Source organism: Tauraco erythrolophus, chromosome W, assembly GCF_009769465.1.
Source record: "Tauraco erythrolophus isolate bTauEry1 chromosome W, bTauEry1.pri, whole genome shotgun sequence".
NCBI classification, from domain to species: domain Eukaryota; kingdom Metazoa; phylum Chordata; class Aves; order Musophagiformes; family Musophagidae; genus Tauraco; species Tauraco erythrolophus.
The window spans coordinates 11,429,689-11,446,104 of NC_141497.1; the positions used below are offsets into that span (position 1 = coordinate 11,429,689).

General features: G+C 46.2%; 1 protein-coding gene across 3 annotated transcripts in view; it reads right to left on the reverse strand.

The window, feature by feature from the left end:
* LOC147526212 (zinc finger protein 462-like) overlaps nt 1-16,416 on the reverse strand; it is a 98,257-nt gene that overhangs the window by 350 nt on the left and 81,491 nt on the right. For all 3 annotated transcript variants that reach the window (XM_086630219.1, XM_086630218.1, XM_086630217.1), the window contains exon 11: nt 1,030-1,144. In XM_086630219.1, the coding sequence (XP_086486345.1) occupies nt 1,030-1,144 (115 nt within the window). The remainder of the gene's footprint in view (nt 1-1,029; nt 1,145-16,416) is intronic.

A 16,416-nucleotide genomic window follows, 5' to 3' on the forward strand; every position in this document is an offset into this window, starting at 1 on the left:
AACAGACAAGAAATAATGCTTTCTCTTACCCTTTATCCCTCCACAGTCTAACTACAATATTACATTCAAATGTCTTCTGCATGCCAGTAAACCTGGCTGAGATCTCTTTGAAGAAACTCTAGCCAGCAAAGACATCTGTTCTATTGAACAGATCTTTGTCAAGAGAAGGAAAATAAATGTTCCAGAGATGTCTATTATTTCACAGCATGGACTGATATTCATAAGCATGAAAGGAAAATAACTTTGCTATTAACTTCACCATGTGCTTTTTTGAGGAGAGAGCACACTTATTGAGATTTTCCTTCACTTGAAGCTCTTAACACTTCTCTGTACATAATTCTTTGCACTGGAACTCCAAGTTTAGTTGCAAGCATGATAAAGAGAAATAATAAGGAAGAGAAAAAGCCAAAAGAAACCCAGATTCCATATTATTTGCTGCCATTTCCATGCTGCTCTACTGGAAAGCAAACATCAACAACAGACTCAAGTAATGTTAATTTTGAATCAACAAACTGGTATTCACCTTGAAATTAAGTTTAAGCTTTAGGATCATAGTAAAGAACATTTATGTGCTACATTTGGATTTGATAACATTACATTTTAACTCCCAAACAGAGAGAATTTGTTAAAGGAGAAGAATTTCTGGAACGTTCTGTATTCTGGAAACCCTTAGTCATCTGTAGATAAAAGTTTCTTTCAGATTGAAATCTGATCTAAACTTGAAACTGGAAGAGTGTTTGGACATCTGGAGATATTCAGGTACAGGTTTAAAAACAACAGTTACCTTGGATTTCTGGGTTCCTGGATCAAACAGGACAGACAGAAGAATCTAGTTGAGTAAATACATCTGATAATTGCATCCAACAATGTTTGTGTTAGAATTCTTCCTTTGTTAGAATAATCTGTCATATCCCTGTGTTTGCTTTCATTACAAGTTTTTTTGGGGGAAGGGAGGAATGGGTGGGGAGATGCACAAAGATCAACCATTACATTTGGCTGTTATGCAAAGGAGTCTGCAAATCAACTTACATGCCATGCCTCAGCACATGTCGTTCCCACTCAGAGCCCTCTGTAAATGATCGGCCACAGAACTCGCATGGAAAGCGCTTCTCTGGAGTTCCACTGTCAGGATACATCACGGGCTCTGGGAGAGAACAAAATTATCTGCACGTTCATGAGCATCAGGGCAAGAAGGGACCTTTATGATTATACTCTGATCTTCCCTGTTGCCCTTCAGGGAGGAAGAAATATCCCAAAGCAGCAAAAGATTTTCCTTTAAAAAAGTAGGTATTTCTGAAATTGTCCTCCCTATCCTAAAAATGTAAGGTGTGAAAATTCTATAACCACCACTATGAGAAAAGGTCAATTCACTACAAAATGGAAATGAGGAGGGGGGGAGGAAATGGGACTTTGAAAATAATGGAGTGCTTCCCACTTATACAACTACATGAATATCCAAGGTTTTGTATTAATACCTAAAAGTGAACTGGGGTTCCCTGAAGTGACTAGGATTTCAAGAAGCTACAGAACCATCCTGAAAAGACACAACACACATTGCAGCTGAAAAGCCCCATCCTCCATCTTAAGTCTTTTATATCTATTTGCAGAGATGTTTTATCGCTCTTTGTATTTGAACAATTGAAGAGATTGTGGGGGTTTTACATCAAAACCAACACTGAGAGTTTAGTGTGGAAATAGCTTGAAAGCAAAACCAAAAGAGAACACTTATGTCAATATGTAATTTTCAAATCAGTGGTGCAAATCTTAGGAAATGGAGACTTTGTATACTTGGCAACTGATCTGATACTCATAAGAAATTGTCACTCACTCAACATCAAGTCTCACGAATAAGAGGATATCACTGAAAGGATGGTATCTTAACTGCACAGGTGTTTCATCTGATCCTCATATTTTATACAAATAGGATCTACAAATAGGATTCATCTGATCCTCATATTTTATACAAATTTTATATATATAGGACCTAATTTGCAGAAGTGTCAAGCACCTAGCTTTACATCAAAAGTCACTGGCAGCTGAAGGGACAGCATTTCTGAAAGCCAATCCCCATGCAAAAAGAGCGAGCTTTAACAAAAGATGAAACATTTTCTAATAAATTAAGATCACCATATAAGCCTTTAAAAATAATTGCACGGACCATCTTGCTTTATTCTTTTCACTGGAAATGAGACAGCATATACTCAGAGCATTAATTTCTTAGCAGGAATTATCTTGAGAAAGAAATCAACAGAATGTCTTTCTGACTCCTCCCAAATTACAGAATAAAAGAAAAGGGATTTTGGTTCATTTAATTTCTTATATCTGCTCACATGATTTCTTCGCTCTCAAATTTACTCCATTAGAGATCAACCTATAAACTCAGAACAGCTCAAGTGCTCACCTTTCTTCTCCATATGTTAAATTTTGCAAAGGTATTTTTGCTACATGTTACCCATTGGTTGCCCTTCAATAAAGTTCTAGATGGAATCATACACTCATAGAATCATAGAATGATTAGGGTTGGAAGGGACCGCAAAGATCACCTAGTTCCAACCCCCCTGCCATGGGCAGGGACACTTTCCACTACACCAGGTTGCTTAAAGTGTCATCCAACCTGACCTTGAACATTTCCAGGGATGGGGCAGCCACAACTTCTCTGAGCAACCTGTTCCAGTGCCTCACCACCCTCTGAGGGAAGAATTTCTTCTTTATATCTAATCTAAACCTACCCTCTTTCAGTTTAAATCCATTGCCCCTTGTCCTATTACTACACGCCCTTGTAAAAAGTCCCTCTCCAGCTTTCTTGCAGGCCCCCTTTAGGTACTGGAAGATTGTTATAAGATCACCCCGGAGCCTTCTCTTCTCCAGGCTGAACAATCCCAACTCTCTCAGCCTGTCTTCATAGAAAAGGTGCTCCAGTCCTCTGATCATCTTCGTGGCCCTCCTCTGGACCCGGTCCAGCAGCTCCATGTCCTTCTTGTGTTGAGGACTCCAGAGCTGAACACAGTATTCTAGGTGGGGTCTCACGAGAGCAGAGTAGAGGGGCAGAATCACCTCCCTCAACCTGCTGGCCATGCTTCTTTTGATGTAGCCCAGGACACGGTTGGCTTTCTCGGCTGCAAGCGCACATTGCCGGCTCACGTTGACCTTCTCATCAACCAGCACCCCCAAGTTCTTCTCCTCCAGGCTGCTCTCAATCCATTCTCCGCCCAGCCTGTACTTGTGCTTGGGATTGCCCTGACCCACATGCAGGACCTTGCACTTGGCCTTGTTGAACTTCATGAGGTTCTCACAGGTCCATCTCTCCAGCCTGTCAAGGTCCCTCTGGATGGCATCCCTTCCCTCCAGCGTGTCCACAACACCACACAACTTGGTGTCATCTGCAAACTTGCTGAGGGTGCACTCGATCTCACTCTCCATGTCGCCAACAAAGATGTTAAATAGCACTGGCTCCATTACTACCCCTGAGGAACACCATTCATCACTGGCCTCCACGTGGACATTGAACCGTTGACCACAACTCTTTGAGTGCGACCATCCAGCCAATTCCTTATCCACCCAGTGGTCCATTCGTTAAACCCATGTCTCTCCAGTTTAGAGACAAGGATGTCATGTGGGACAGTATCAAATGCTTCAGACAAGTCCAGGTAGACGATGTCAGTTACTCTTCCCTTATCCATCAATGCTGTAACCTCATCATAGAAGGTCACCAAATTTGTCAGGCCCGATTTGCCCTTAGTGAAGCCACGTTGGCTGTCACCAATTACCTCCTTATTTTCTATGTGCCTTAGCATAGTCACCAGGAGGATCTGCTCCATGATCTTGCAGGGCACAGAGGTGAGACTGACTGGCTTGTAGTTCCCTGGGTCTTCCTTTTTCCCTTTTTTAAAGATGGGGGCTATATTTCTCCTTTTCCAGTCAGTGGGAACTTCACCAGACTGCCATGACTTCTCAAATATAATTGGTAGTGGCTTAGCAACTTCATCCGCCAGTTCCCTCAGGACCCATGGATGCATGTCATCAGGTTCCACAGACTTGTGCACCTTCAGGATCTTTAGATGGTCTCGAACCTGATCTTCTCCTACAGTGGGACAGTGGGCGGTTATTCATTCTCCTAGTACATGTTTATAATGATATATATATATATATATATATATATAAACAAGTGATGCACAGTGAAATTGCTCACTATCCCTTGACCAAGGCCTGTCCCATCCTGGACTAACAATCCCAAAACCGATAAGTCCCGACACCACAATCCCAAATGATCAAGAGGCCCGAAAAGAGAGCGAGAAAGAGAGAGAGCATTCCGAGAGTCCGAGAGTGAGAGCCCTTGAAGTTCAAAGGCCCTTCTTTCTGGCTAACCCTCATTTTTATACTGGGCATGATGCTGCATGATATGGAATATTTCATTGGCCACTTTGGCCCTCAATCCTAAGTCTAAGTAGAAATCATAAGGAGAGTCATGGACCCTTTGTCCTGGCTCTGCTCTCCCTCAGCCTGTTTTGCTCCTGCACACTGGCAAGAACACAGCAGCTGAAATGTCCTTGAGGCCTCAGTGCCAACTATAAACATCAGTGCACTATCAGCATTCTCCTCATAACAAGTCTCGGACTAAAACCAAAACACAGAGCTCTTCCAGCTGCTAAAAAGAAGAACTAACTCTGTCTCAGCTGAAACCAGGACAGTATCCACCCCTTATTCCATACCATGCACATCATGCTCAAATCTCACATATATGCATAGCTACCGTTCCCTTAGTCTATGCGTCATCTCAGAAATGTTTGTTGTTTGAGTTCATTTAGTCCATAACTCTGAGTTCCATCTGTCATGGCAGTCTCTCAGGGCAGGAAAGATGATGTGGAATTCGCTCAGTCGGTAGAACGAATGACATGTAGTCTCTGTTGCATGTGACATCCAGAGCTCCTCGTTGGTGTATCCGGCAACAGTTCCAAGTCCACAGTCTGCGTGTTGAAGATGTCGATCTCAAGGAAGTTGCTAGGTGTCTGGAATCAGTTCTGGTTCTGTCGAAGTTCATTCTTCATTAACCTGGATGACCCTTTAGTGTCGTTAGTATAATATGACAACCATAGCAATGATGGTAAGCAGTGACAGGGTTATTCAGCAATTAATATCACACAATTCAATACATTTTATCATCTATTTTCCCCCAACATCAAATCCCCTTGAGGTACACATCGGACTTCCCCGTCCTTCTGCATCACCCACCAAGTGCACCCAGGTCCTTGGGCAAAAGCAATCCCACGAATGAGTTTACCTTTACCCGAGGCAGGAATAACCCAGACTGTCTTCCCCAGCATATTCCTCATGTGCACTACAGGGACTTTATCCCCTTCTACAGTACGTAGAAGTTCTGATTGGGCAAAACTAGCTCGATTGGCAGATCCTGTAGTGTTGACTAACCAGGTGGCTTTTGCTAAATGCATATCCCAATGTTTGAAAGTTCCACCACCCATTGCTTTCAGTGTGGTTTTTAGCAGTCCATTATATCGTTCGATCTTCCCAGAAGCCGGTGCATGATAGGGGATGTGATATACCCACTGGATGCCATGCTCTTTGGCCCAAGTGTCTATAAGATTGTTACGGAAATGAGTCCCTTTGTCTGACTCAATTCTTTCTAGGGTGCCATGCCGCCACAAGACTTGCTTTTCAAGGCCCAAAATAGTGTTTTGGGCAGCACCATGGGGCACGGCATAGGTTTCTAGCCATCCAGTTGTTGCTTCCACCATTGTGAGCACGTAGCACTTGCCATGGTGGGTTTGTGGAAGCGTGATATAATCAATCTGCCAGGCCTCCTCATATTTATATTTTAACCAACATCCTCTGTACCAAAGAGGTTTTAACCTCTTGGCTTCCTTGGTTGCAGCGCATGTTTCACATTCATGGATAACCTCTGCAATAGTGTCCATAGGTGCATCGCTCGATCACGAGCCCATTTGTATGTGGCATCCCTTCCTTGATGGTCCGAGGCATCATGAGCCCAACAAATCCACACAGTCCAGTGAACTCGATTGGTGCTTTCCTCCACCTGACTGGAGGCAGGGCCCCTCTAATACCTGTTATCATATCCATAATTCACTCCTTGTGCAGAAGTATCAACAGGATTAGGATCAAGGAAAGGACTGTGAGAAGAATTAGTCCTCCCACTCTGTCTAGGAAACCGCTCACTGTAGACTGGAGCAACAGATTTCCTGAAGGAATTGGAAAAATTCCTATTTCTGGTGGTTTTTCCTTGCAACTGGCATACCCTTGCTTCTACGGCTGAGGTAGGTTTTCCATCCTGCCTTCTCATGTCTTCTCCATGGTCACGTAGGTAAAACCACAACTCACCCCATGGTGTATTTCATCTCTCTCGAGGAGGGTAACACCTGGTTCTAACAGCTGAAATTCTGGAATGTACAGGTGGGGAGTAGGACATTTTTTCTTTAAGTTGTTGGAACTCCTCAGACAGATTCTCCACAGCCAAGATGCAGGCCTGTACAGAAGTATTCTCTTCACATTGTCGGAGTCGAGTGACCACATCACCCATGGGTGGTGCATCTCCTCTGAGATCCATTACTGTCAGTGAGGTAGAATATGATGGTGGTGCGCTCCGTAGAATCTTCCGTCATATGGGTCGTATGCACCAGACGTCATCTGGATCTTCGGATAACCGCACATTTCTCGAGTCATAATAAATCACCTCTTGCACGGCTAGTTCCCTCAGGTACTGGATACCTCTGTCTATGTTGACCCACTTGCCTGGATTACATGAAATCTCTTCCTTGAAGGGATACCTTTCCTTTACACCTGCCAGGAGCCGTCTCCAGAGGCTGCGGACTTGTGTCTCTTTTCCAATCGCTTTATCAATGCCTCCATCCATAGAGAGGGCTCCTAGCTGCCTGGCTTCTCTACCGTCTAACTCCAGACTACTGGCCCCCATGTCCCAGCATCTGAGCAACCATGTGACAATGGGCTCACCTTGATGATGGCGATAATCTTTTCAAATGTCTCGCAGCTCATTCATGTTTAGAGATCGGGTGGTTATCGTTTCATCTATGAGATCTTCATCACTCCTCCACTGAGTTCTTCCTTGGGGAGAAACGGAACGTTCTCTCTCTCTCTCGTTCTCGTGATGGTTGTGCTTTCTCTTCTTCCAATCGTCGTGATGGCCTTGGTTGTTCTTCTCCTAATCATCGTGATAACTCTGGTTCCTCTTCTTCCAGTTGTCACGGTGGCCCTAGTTCCTTTTCATCATCATCCTCTCCTTTACATACTGATTTTCGCACGCATTTCCTCTTCCTTAAGGGAGCAACTGATAACGTTGTAGTCTGAGTAGATGCAGTGCTTGTTGCAGGGGCTTGAGCACAACATTTGCTTTTGCGCCGAGCACCAGAAGCCAGGGTTTGAGTAGCTACAGTGCTTGGCACAGGGGTTGAGATAGCAAGCAAAATATCACAAGTAATGAATTGGTAGAAATTTCTAAATGGTTGATTAAACCTAAACATATATATAATTACACATACATTCATGAGACCTTGCAACAGGATTGCAACAGACCTGGCACCGGATGGGACCTGCCTTTCTCAGAGGGGAACCAGGGTCTTAGCTCAAAAGCTAGCAGGGCTCATTGGCAGGGCTTTAAACTAGATTTGAAGGGGGAGGGGAGGAATATCAAGAATGGTAAAGAGATGCTGGAAGTACCTGTAGAACAGAAGAAGGGAATTTCAGCCACTCCAGCCAAGAAGTCAGATTTATACCGCTGTCAGCATGGCACCAGTGCCAGCACCGAGGGTCCAGAAGCTGAGGAAGGATCGCAGGTATGTTCGAATGATCTTACACTGCCGTCCAAGAGAACCCCTGTCGCTCCAGCCAGCGAGTCGGCTTTGTCGGAGGCCCAGCTGAAGTGTATGTACACCAACGCACGCAGCACGGGAAATAAACAGGATGAGCTGGAGATGCGTGCACATGAGCAGGGCTACGACCTTATTGGCATCACAGAGACGTGGTGGGACGACTCCTATGACTGGAGTGTCAACATGGAGGGGTATAAGCTTTTTAGAAAGGACAGGAAGGGGAGACGAGGAGGGGGTGTCGCTCTCTACGTCAGCAACCGGCTGGAGTGCGTGGAGCTTCGCCTGGGGTTGGAGGAGGAGCTGACAGAGAGCTTATGGGTCAAGATTAGAGGACGGGGACGGATAGGGGATGTTACAGTAGGGGTCTGTTACAGGCCACCTGGCCAGGAGGACAGAGCAGATGAGGCGCTTTATAGCCAGATAGAAGCAGCCTCGCGGTCACAAGCCCTGGTCCTCATGGGGGACTTCAACCACCCTGACATCTGTTGGAGAGACAATACGGCAGGGCACAGGCAGTCCAGGAGGTTCCTGGAATGCGTGGATGACAACTTCCTCCTGCAGGTGATAGAGGAGCCGACAAGGAGGGGTGCCATGCTTGACCTTGTGCTCACCAACAGAGAGGGACTGGTGGGCGATGTGACACTTAAGGATAGCCTTGGCTGCAGTGACCACGACACGGTGGAGTTCAAGATCCATGGGGCAGCAAGGAAACTATACAGCAAGCTCTGTGCCCTAGACTTCAGGAAGGCGGACTTCGGCCTCTTCAAGGACCTGATGGGCAAAGTGCCGTGGGAGGCGGCCCTGGAGGGACAAGGGGCCCAGGAAAGTTGGTCCACATTCAAGGAGCACCTCCTCCAAGCTCAGCAGAGGTGCATCCCGATGAAGAACAAGTTGGGCAAAAAGACCAGGAAGCCCGCGTGGATGAGCAAGGAGCTCCTGGACCAACCGAAAATGAAGAGGTTAGCCTATAGAGGGTGGAAGCGGAGACAGATAGCCTGGGAGGAATACAGAGAAGCTGTACGAGTGACCAGGGATCAAGTGAGGAAGGCTAAAGCCCTGAAGGAATTAAATTTAGCAAGGGATATAAAAAGCAATAAGAAAAGCTTCTATAGGTATGTAGGGGACAAAAGGAAGTCCAAGGAGAACGTAGGCCCCCTCCGGAAGGATACTGGTGCTCTGATTACCCGGGACATAGAGAAGGCTGAGGTACTCAATGACTTTTTCGCCTCAGTTTTCACTGATAAAGCCTCTTGTCTTACTGCCCAAGCTGTGGAAAGAACTAGCAGGGACTGTGAGGATGAACCACCGCCCACTGTACTTGAAGAGCAGGTTCGGGAATATCTGAGGAACTTGAAGGTGCACAAGTCCATGGGACCTGATGAGATCCATCCGCGGGTCCTGAAGGAACTGGCGGATGAAGTTGCCAAGCCACTGGCTATTGTATTTGAGAAGTCGTGGCGGTCTGGCGAGGTCCCCGATGACTGGAAGAGAGGGAACATAACCCCCATTTTTAAAAAGGGAAACAAGGAGGACCCGGGCAACTACAGGCCGGTCAGCCTCACCTCTGTGCCTGGCAAGGTCATGGAGCAGATTCTCCTGGGAACCATGCTAAGGCACATGGAGAGCAAGGAGGTGGTGGGTGACAGCCAACATGGCTTCACCAAAGGCAGATCGTGCCTGACCAACTTGGTGGCCTTTTATGATGGGGTGACAGCATCGGTGGACAAGGGTCGACCAACGGATATCATCTACCTGGACTTGTGCAAAGCTTTTGACACTGTCCCGCACGACATTCTTCTCTCTAAACTAGAGAGGCATGGGTTTGATGGATGGACCACTCGGTGGATAAGGAATTGGCTCAATGGCCGCACTCAGAGAGTAGTGGTCAACGGCTCAATGTCCAAGTGGAGACCGGTCACGAGTGGCGTCCCTCAGGGGTCCGTGTTGGGCGCGGCCCTCTTCAACATCTTTGTCGGTGACGTGGACAGTGGCATGGAGTGCACCCTCAGCAAGTTCGCTGATGACACCAAGCTGTGTGGTGCTGTCGACACGCTGGAAGGGAGGGATGCCATCCAGAGGGACCTCGACAGGCTGGAGAGGTGGGCCCGTACCAACCTCATGAAGTTCAACCAGGCCAAATGCAAGGTCCTACATCTGGGTCGTGGCAATCCCAGGCACAAATACAGACTGGGCGGAGAATGGATCGAGAGCAGCCCTGAGGAGAAGGACTTGGGAGTACTGGTGGATGAGAAGCTCAATATGAGCCGGCAATGTGCTCTTGTGGCCCAGAAGGCCAACTGCGTCCTGGGCTGCATCAAGAGGAGTGTGGCCAGCAGGTCGAGAGAGGTGATTCTTCCCCTCTACTCTGCCCTCGTGAGACCTCACCTGGAGTACTGCGTCCAGTTCTGGAGTCCCCAACATAAGAAGGACATGGACCAGTTGGAGAGGGTCCAGAGGAGGGCCACGAAGATGATAAGAGGGCTGGAGCACCTTTCCTATGAGGACAGGCTGAAAGAGTTGGGGCTGTTCAGCCTGGAGAAGAGGAGGCTCCGGGGTGACCTTATAGCGGTCTTCCAGTACCTCAAGGGGGCCTACAGGAAAGATGGGGAGAGGCTGTTCAGGAGGACCAGTTGTGATAGGACAAGGGGTAATGGTTTTAAAATAGAGGGAGGTAGATTCAGGTTGGATATTAGAAAAAAATTTTTTACCATGAGAGTTGTAGAACACTGGAACAGGTTGCCCAGAGAGGTGGTGGATGCTCCATCCCTGGAGACGTTCAAGGCCAGGTTGGATGAGGCCCTGAGCAACCTGATCTAGTTGGAGATATCCCTGTTCCTTGCAGGGGGGTTGGACTAGATGACCTTCGAAGGTCCCTTCCAGCCCTAACCATTCTATGATTCTATGATTCTATGATTCTATGATTATATTGCGTAGAGTATTCCAATGATATTCTATATTCCCAAAATTTGCATAAGCTTTTGTAAATGGTCTGGAAGGGGAGGGGAAAATGAAGGGAGACGTCCCCCTCATGTATCGACTCTACAAAGGAAAAAAGCTACTGCTGTAATTGGCAACGACATCAGCCAGGTGGCATTTAAAATTAATAAATGAAGTCCACATCACCACCCTCCTCTACAACACTGATTATAGGTCCAGAACTGGTCCCAACACCCATGATTTTATCAGCACCACACAGCACAGCAATACTCTTAATTAGCGCAAAAATGCCTTTCATCCCAGTCCAACACCCAGAGATAGTAAACCACGAAAAAATACAGTCAAACAGCATACGCGGTAGATAAGGTGCTAAATTATACAGCTCTGAAAACAACTGTGAGAGCACGTAAAACAATATTCCGGCCAACAACATCCAAGAAAATGTAATGAACAATTACAGCAAATTTGTTTTAACACATTCCGGTCAAATCTGCTGTTATCAAAACCCTTCGGGCCCCATGTTGGGTGCCACAAAGGACTGTCATGGTTTAGGCCGCTCCGGCAACTAAATGCCACACAGCTGCTCGCTCACCCTCCCCCACCCCTCGGGGATGAGGAAGAGAATTAAAGGGGAAAAGGGAAAGAGACCCGTGGGTTGATAAAGAACAATTTAATACTACTAATAATAATATATGAATATATACATGTTTATAATTATAATAATATATACAAATAAGTGATGCACAGTGAAATTGCTCACCACCCCTTGACCAAGGCCTGTCCAGTCCCCAGACTAATGATCCCAAAACAGATAAGTCCTGACACCACAATCCCGGACAAGCGAGAGGCCCGAAAAGAGAGAGAGAGAGAGATAGCACTGCAAGAGTTCGAGAGTAAAAGCCCTTGAAGAGCAAAGGCCCTTCTTTCTGGCTAACCCTCATTTTTATACTGGGCATGATGCTGCATTGTTACCCAACAATAAAGGGGTTAAAGTTTCATGAAGGGTTTAGTAGGCAGTAGGTGATTTATACATACTTAAAGAAACTAACAAGATGACCATCCTTGAAGCTGTCAGGAGTGATTAAAAGGGAGACTCTTTATCAAGAACTGTCTGCCCTTGGAGGGAACATCCCAGAAACTGCATAAACTTTGTTCTTATGTTTTTCTGAACTGTGAACATGCAGTGACTTGGGGGAAAAGGTAATTTTGGCAGGGGGAGATCACAACCACCGACTCACAGACCACCTACCCTAAACATACCCCAGACCCAAAAGAAAGGGGCAGAGGAAGAGGACTGAGCATGTGAAGTAATTTACATGTAAATCGAGAGAAAATTAACCAATTGTTTAAGAATATGTAAATATGTTATGAATACGCATGATTGTAGTGTATAACTAAGTTTCTGTCCAGAAGCCAGGTGTGCATGATAGGAGGAGATATTCCCTGTGCACCTGGCGCCGTAATAAAGAATGTTGCTTTCTAAAACTCCAAAATGAGTCTTGGAAAGTTCGATTTCAATTGCACCGACTTTTCGGGTATCAGCATGATATGGAATACTTCATTGGCCAGTTTGGCCCTCAGTCCTAAGTCTAAGTACAAATCATAAGGAGAGTCATGGACCCTTTGTCCTGGCTCTGCTCCCCATCAGCCTGGTGTGCTCCTGCACTGGTAAAAACATGGCAAGCTGAAAAGTCCTTGAGACCTCAGTGCCAACTATAAACATCAGTGCGCTGTCAGCATTCTTCTCAGAGCAATTCTCGGACTAAAACCAAAACACAGAGCTCTTTTAGCTGCTAAAAAGAACTAACTCTGACCCAGGTGAAACCAGGACACTGTCAAATCCATGTCTCTCAGGGTCAATCCAATTGTGTAAAATGTTTTGGACAAGTCCAGGTAGATGTTGTCAATTGCTCTTCCCTTATTCACCAGTGCCGTAACCCCATCGTAGAAGGCCACCAAATTTGCCAGGCACAATTTGCCCTTATTGAAGCTATGTGGACTGTCAACAATCACCTCTCTTTTTTTAACATGTGCCTTAGCATAGTTGCCAGGAGAATCTGCTCCATGATTTTGCCAGGCATAGAGGTGAGAGTGACTGGCATGTAGTTACCTGTAAAATGCTTCTTTACACCTTTTTTTTATAAATGCCTTCCATCTAGAAGCAAAAAAAAAAATTCATATTTAGGATCTTTAGGAAGGAGAGGCAGGGGAGAAGAGGAGGTGTCACCCTCTATGTCAAAGACCGAATGGAGTGCATGGAGCTCTGCCTGGGGATGGATGAGGAGCTGACCAAGAGCTTATGGGACAGGGTTAAAGGGAGGGCAGGGACAGGTGGTATGATAGTGGGGGTCAGGCCAACTGACCAGGAAGACCCAGCAGATGAGGCCCTCTATAGACAGATAGGAGCAGCCTCAAATTCATGAGCCCTGATCGTCAGGGGGAACTTCAACCACCGTGATATCTGTTGGAGGGACAACGCAGCAGGGCATGAGCAATCTAGGATGTTCCTGGAATGCATTGATGATAACTTCATTCTCCAAGTGACAGAGGAATCAACGCGGAGAGGTGCTATGCTGGACTTTGTTCTCACCAACAAGGAAAGGCTGATGGAAAACGTGTAGCTCAAGGGCAGCCTTGGCTGCAATGACCATGAAATGATCCTTAGGGAGGCAAGGAGGGCGCTCAGCAAGCTCCCTACCCGGGATTTCAGGAGAGCAGACTTTGTACTCTTCAGGGATCTCCTTGGTAGAGTATGATGGGATGAAGCCCTGGAGGAAAGAGAGGCCCAAGAAAGCTGGCTAATATTCAAGGATCACCTCCTCCAAGCTCAGGAGCAGTGCTTCCCAACAAAGAGAAAGTCAGGTAGGAACACCAGGAGGCCTGCATGGATGAATAAGGAGCTCCTGGACCAACTCGGACACAAAAAGGAAGCCTACAGAGGGTGGAAGCAATGACAGATAGCCTGGGAAGAATACAGAGAAATTGTCTGAGCAGCCAGAGATCAGGTTAGGAAAGCTAAAGCCCTGATAGAGTTAAATCTGGCCAGGGACATCAAGGGCAACAAGAAAAGCTTCTATAGGTATGTCAGTGATAAAAGGAGGACTAAGGAAAATGTGGGCCCTCTCCAGAAGGAAACGGGAAACCTGGCTACCTGGGATATGCAGAAGGCTGAGGTACTCAATGACTTCTTTGCCTCAGTCTTCACTGGCAAGAGCTCCAGCTGCACAGCCCAAGTCACAGAAGGCAAAAGCAGGGACTAGGAGAATGAAGAATGGCCTTCTTAGAAAGAACCACTTAGATGGTTCGAGACCATCTAAGGAACTACAGAAGGTGCAACAAGTCCATGGGACCTGATGAGAGGCATCTGCAGGTCCTGAGGGAACTGGCAGATGAAGTTGCTAAACTGTTATCCATCATATTTGAGAAGTCGTGGCAATCTGGTGAAGTTCCCACTGCCTGGAAAAGGGGAAACATAGCCCCCATTTTTAAAAAGGGAAAAAAGGAAGACCCAGGGAACTACAGGCCAGTCACTCTCACCTCTGTGCCCGGCAAGATCATGGAGCAGATCCTCCTGGCAACCATGCTAGGGCACATGGAAAATAAGGATGTGATTGGTGACAGTCCACATGTTTTCACTAATAAGGGCAAATTGTGCCTGACAAATTTGGTGGCCTTCTACGATGGGGTTACAACATTGGTGGATAAAGGAACAGCAACTCATGTCATCTACCTGGACTTGTGCAAAGCATTTGACACTGTCCTGCATGACATTCTTTTCTCTACATTGGAGAGACATGGATTTGATGAATGGACCACTCGGTGGATAAGGAATTGGCTGGATGGATGCACTCCAAGAGTTGCAGTCAACGGCTCGATGTCCAAGTGGAGACCAGTGACAAGTGGTGTTCCTCAGGGGTCAGTATTGCGGCCAGTGCTGTTTAACATCTTTGTTGGCGACATGGACAGTGGTATTGAGTGCACCCTCCACAAGTTTGCTGACAACACCAAGCTGTGTGGTGTGGTCGACACGCTGGAGGGAAGAATTTGTGGATGCCTCATCCCTGAAAGTGTACAAGGTCTGGTTGGATGAGGCTTTGAGCAATCTGATCTAGTGGAAGGTGTCCCTGCCCATGGCAGGGGGGTTGGAACTAGATGATCTTTAACATCCCTTCCAACCCTAACCATTCTATGATTCTATTTCTTAGCATCAGTGTTTTACTATGTGGTTAAACAATAACAGAGCAAAGTCCCCTCCTGATATGAACAGCAGAAAAAAATTCAGTGTCATGGGCTCCATTTACATCTAGATCTGATTCCTACAGTTAATACCACATACATGGTCCAAATTCATAAATACCACTGAAATACATTGCCTCTGTACCATGATTAATCCAACACCTACGGAGAGTATAAATTCTGGAGGCGACAGCTGCTCTTCTGTACAAGAACAAATCCAGAGTACAGTAGACAATAGGAAATTTATTCTAGGACTGTGCAGACATAATTGAGCCTATTTTGCTCAAATGAATAGAAAGAATTTATACTTATAATTTCCATTAACAAGCACTCCCCTAATAAATCTATTGTCCCTTCTGAATATATGTTCCCACCTACTTCCCCATGAGTCTCCGATTAGTTTGGTTTCTTGGACTGTGAATTCAAACCGCCTCCCAGAAAGAGTAATCAGGCCATGCACTTACCTGGGGTCTACAAATAGAGGGGTAACATATTGCATAGACACCTGACTTGCATTTGATTTTCCCGCATTGGACACACAAGCACACATACACACTTATTTTTATCTACTGAAGAAAAAAAAAAAAAAACGAGAAAAAGATTCAGGTTTCTTTTAAAAGTAAGATATAAAGGTCAGTAGAGATAGACAGTCCCTCTGGGATGCAACTTCTAGCAAGATGTCCTGGTTTTAGCTGGGACAGAGTTAGCTCTTCTTTTTAGCAGCTAGAAGAGCTCCGTGTTTTGGTTTTACTCAGAGGCTCGCTCTGAGAAGAATGTTGATAGCAAGTTGATGTTTGTGGTTGGACGTGAGACTCCAAGGACTTTTCAGTGTGCCGGAGTGCAGAAGCACAGCGGGATAAGGGGGGAGCGTAGCCGGGACAAGGGGGACACGATTCCCCTTGTGATTTGTGGTGGAACTTAAGATTGAGGGCCAAACTGGCCAATTAGTATTCCATATCATGCAGCGTCATGCCCAGTATAAAAGTGAGGGACAGCCGGAAAGAAGGGCTTTTTGCACTCTTGCTCTTTCACTGCTTTTGCTCTATTGCCTTTTTCCCCCCTCTCTCTTCCAATATTCCCACTCTTGGAGTACTATTTCTCTCTCTCTCCCCCCTCTCTATTTCAGGGCCTCGTGTTCATCCGGGATTGCAGCTTCGGGACGAGACAGGCTTCGCATAAGACGGGGTGGTGAGCATCTACACTGTGTAGCACTTAACTGTATTAAATTGTTCTTATCTCAACCCACGGGTTTCCTGTTTCTCCTTTAATTATCTCCCTCATCCCTGGGGGTGAGGGAGGGTGAGTGAGCGACTGTGTAGGGTTTGGTTGCTGGAGTGGCCTAACCCACGACACAAGAACAGCTACTCTTTCCCTAGAGTATCTCAGA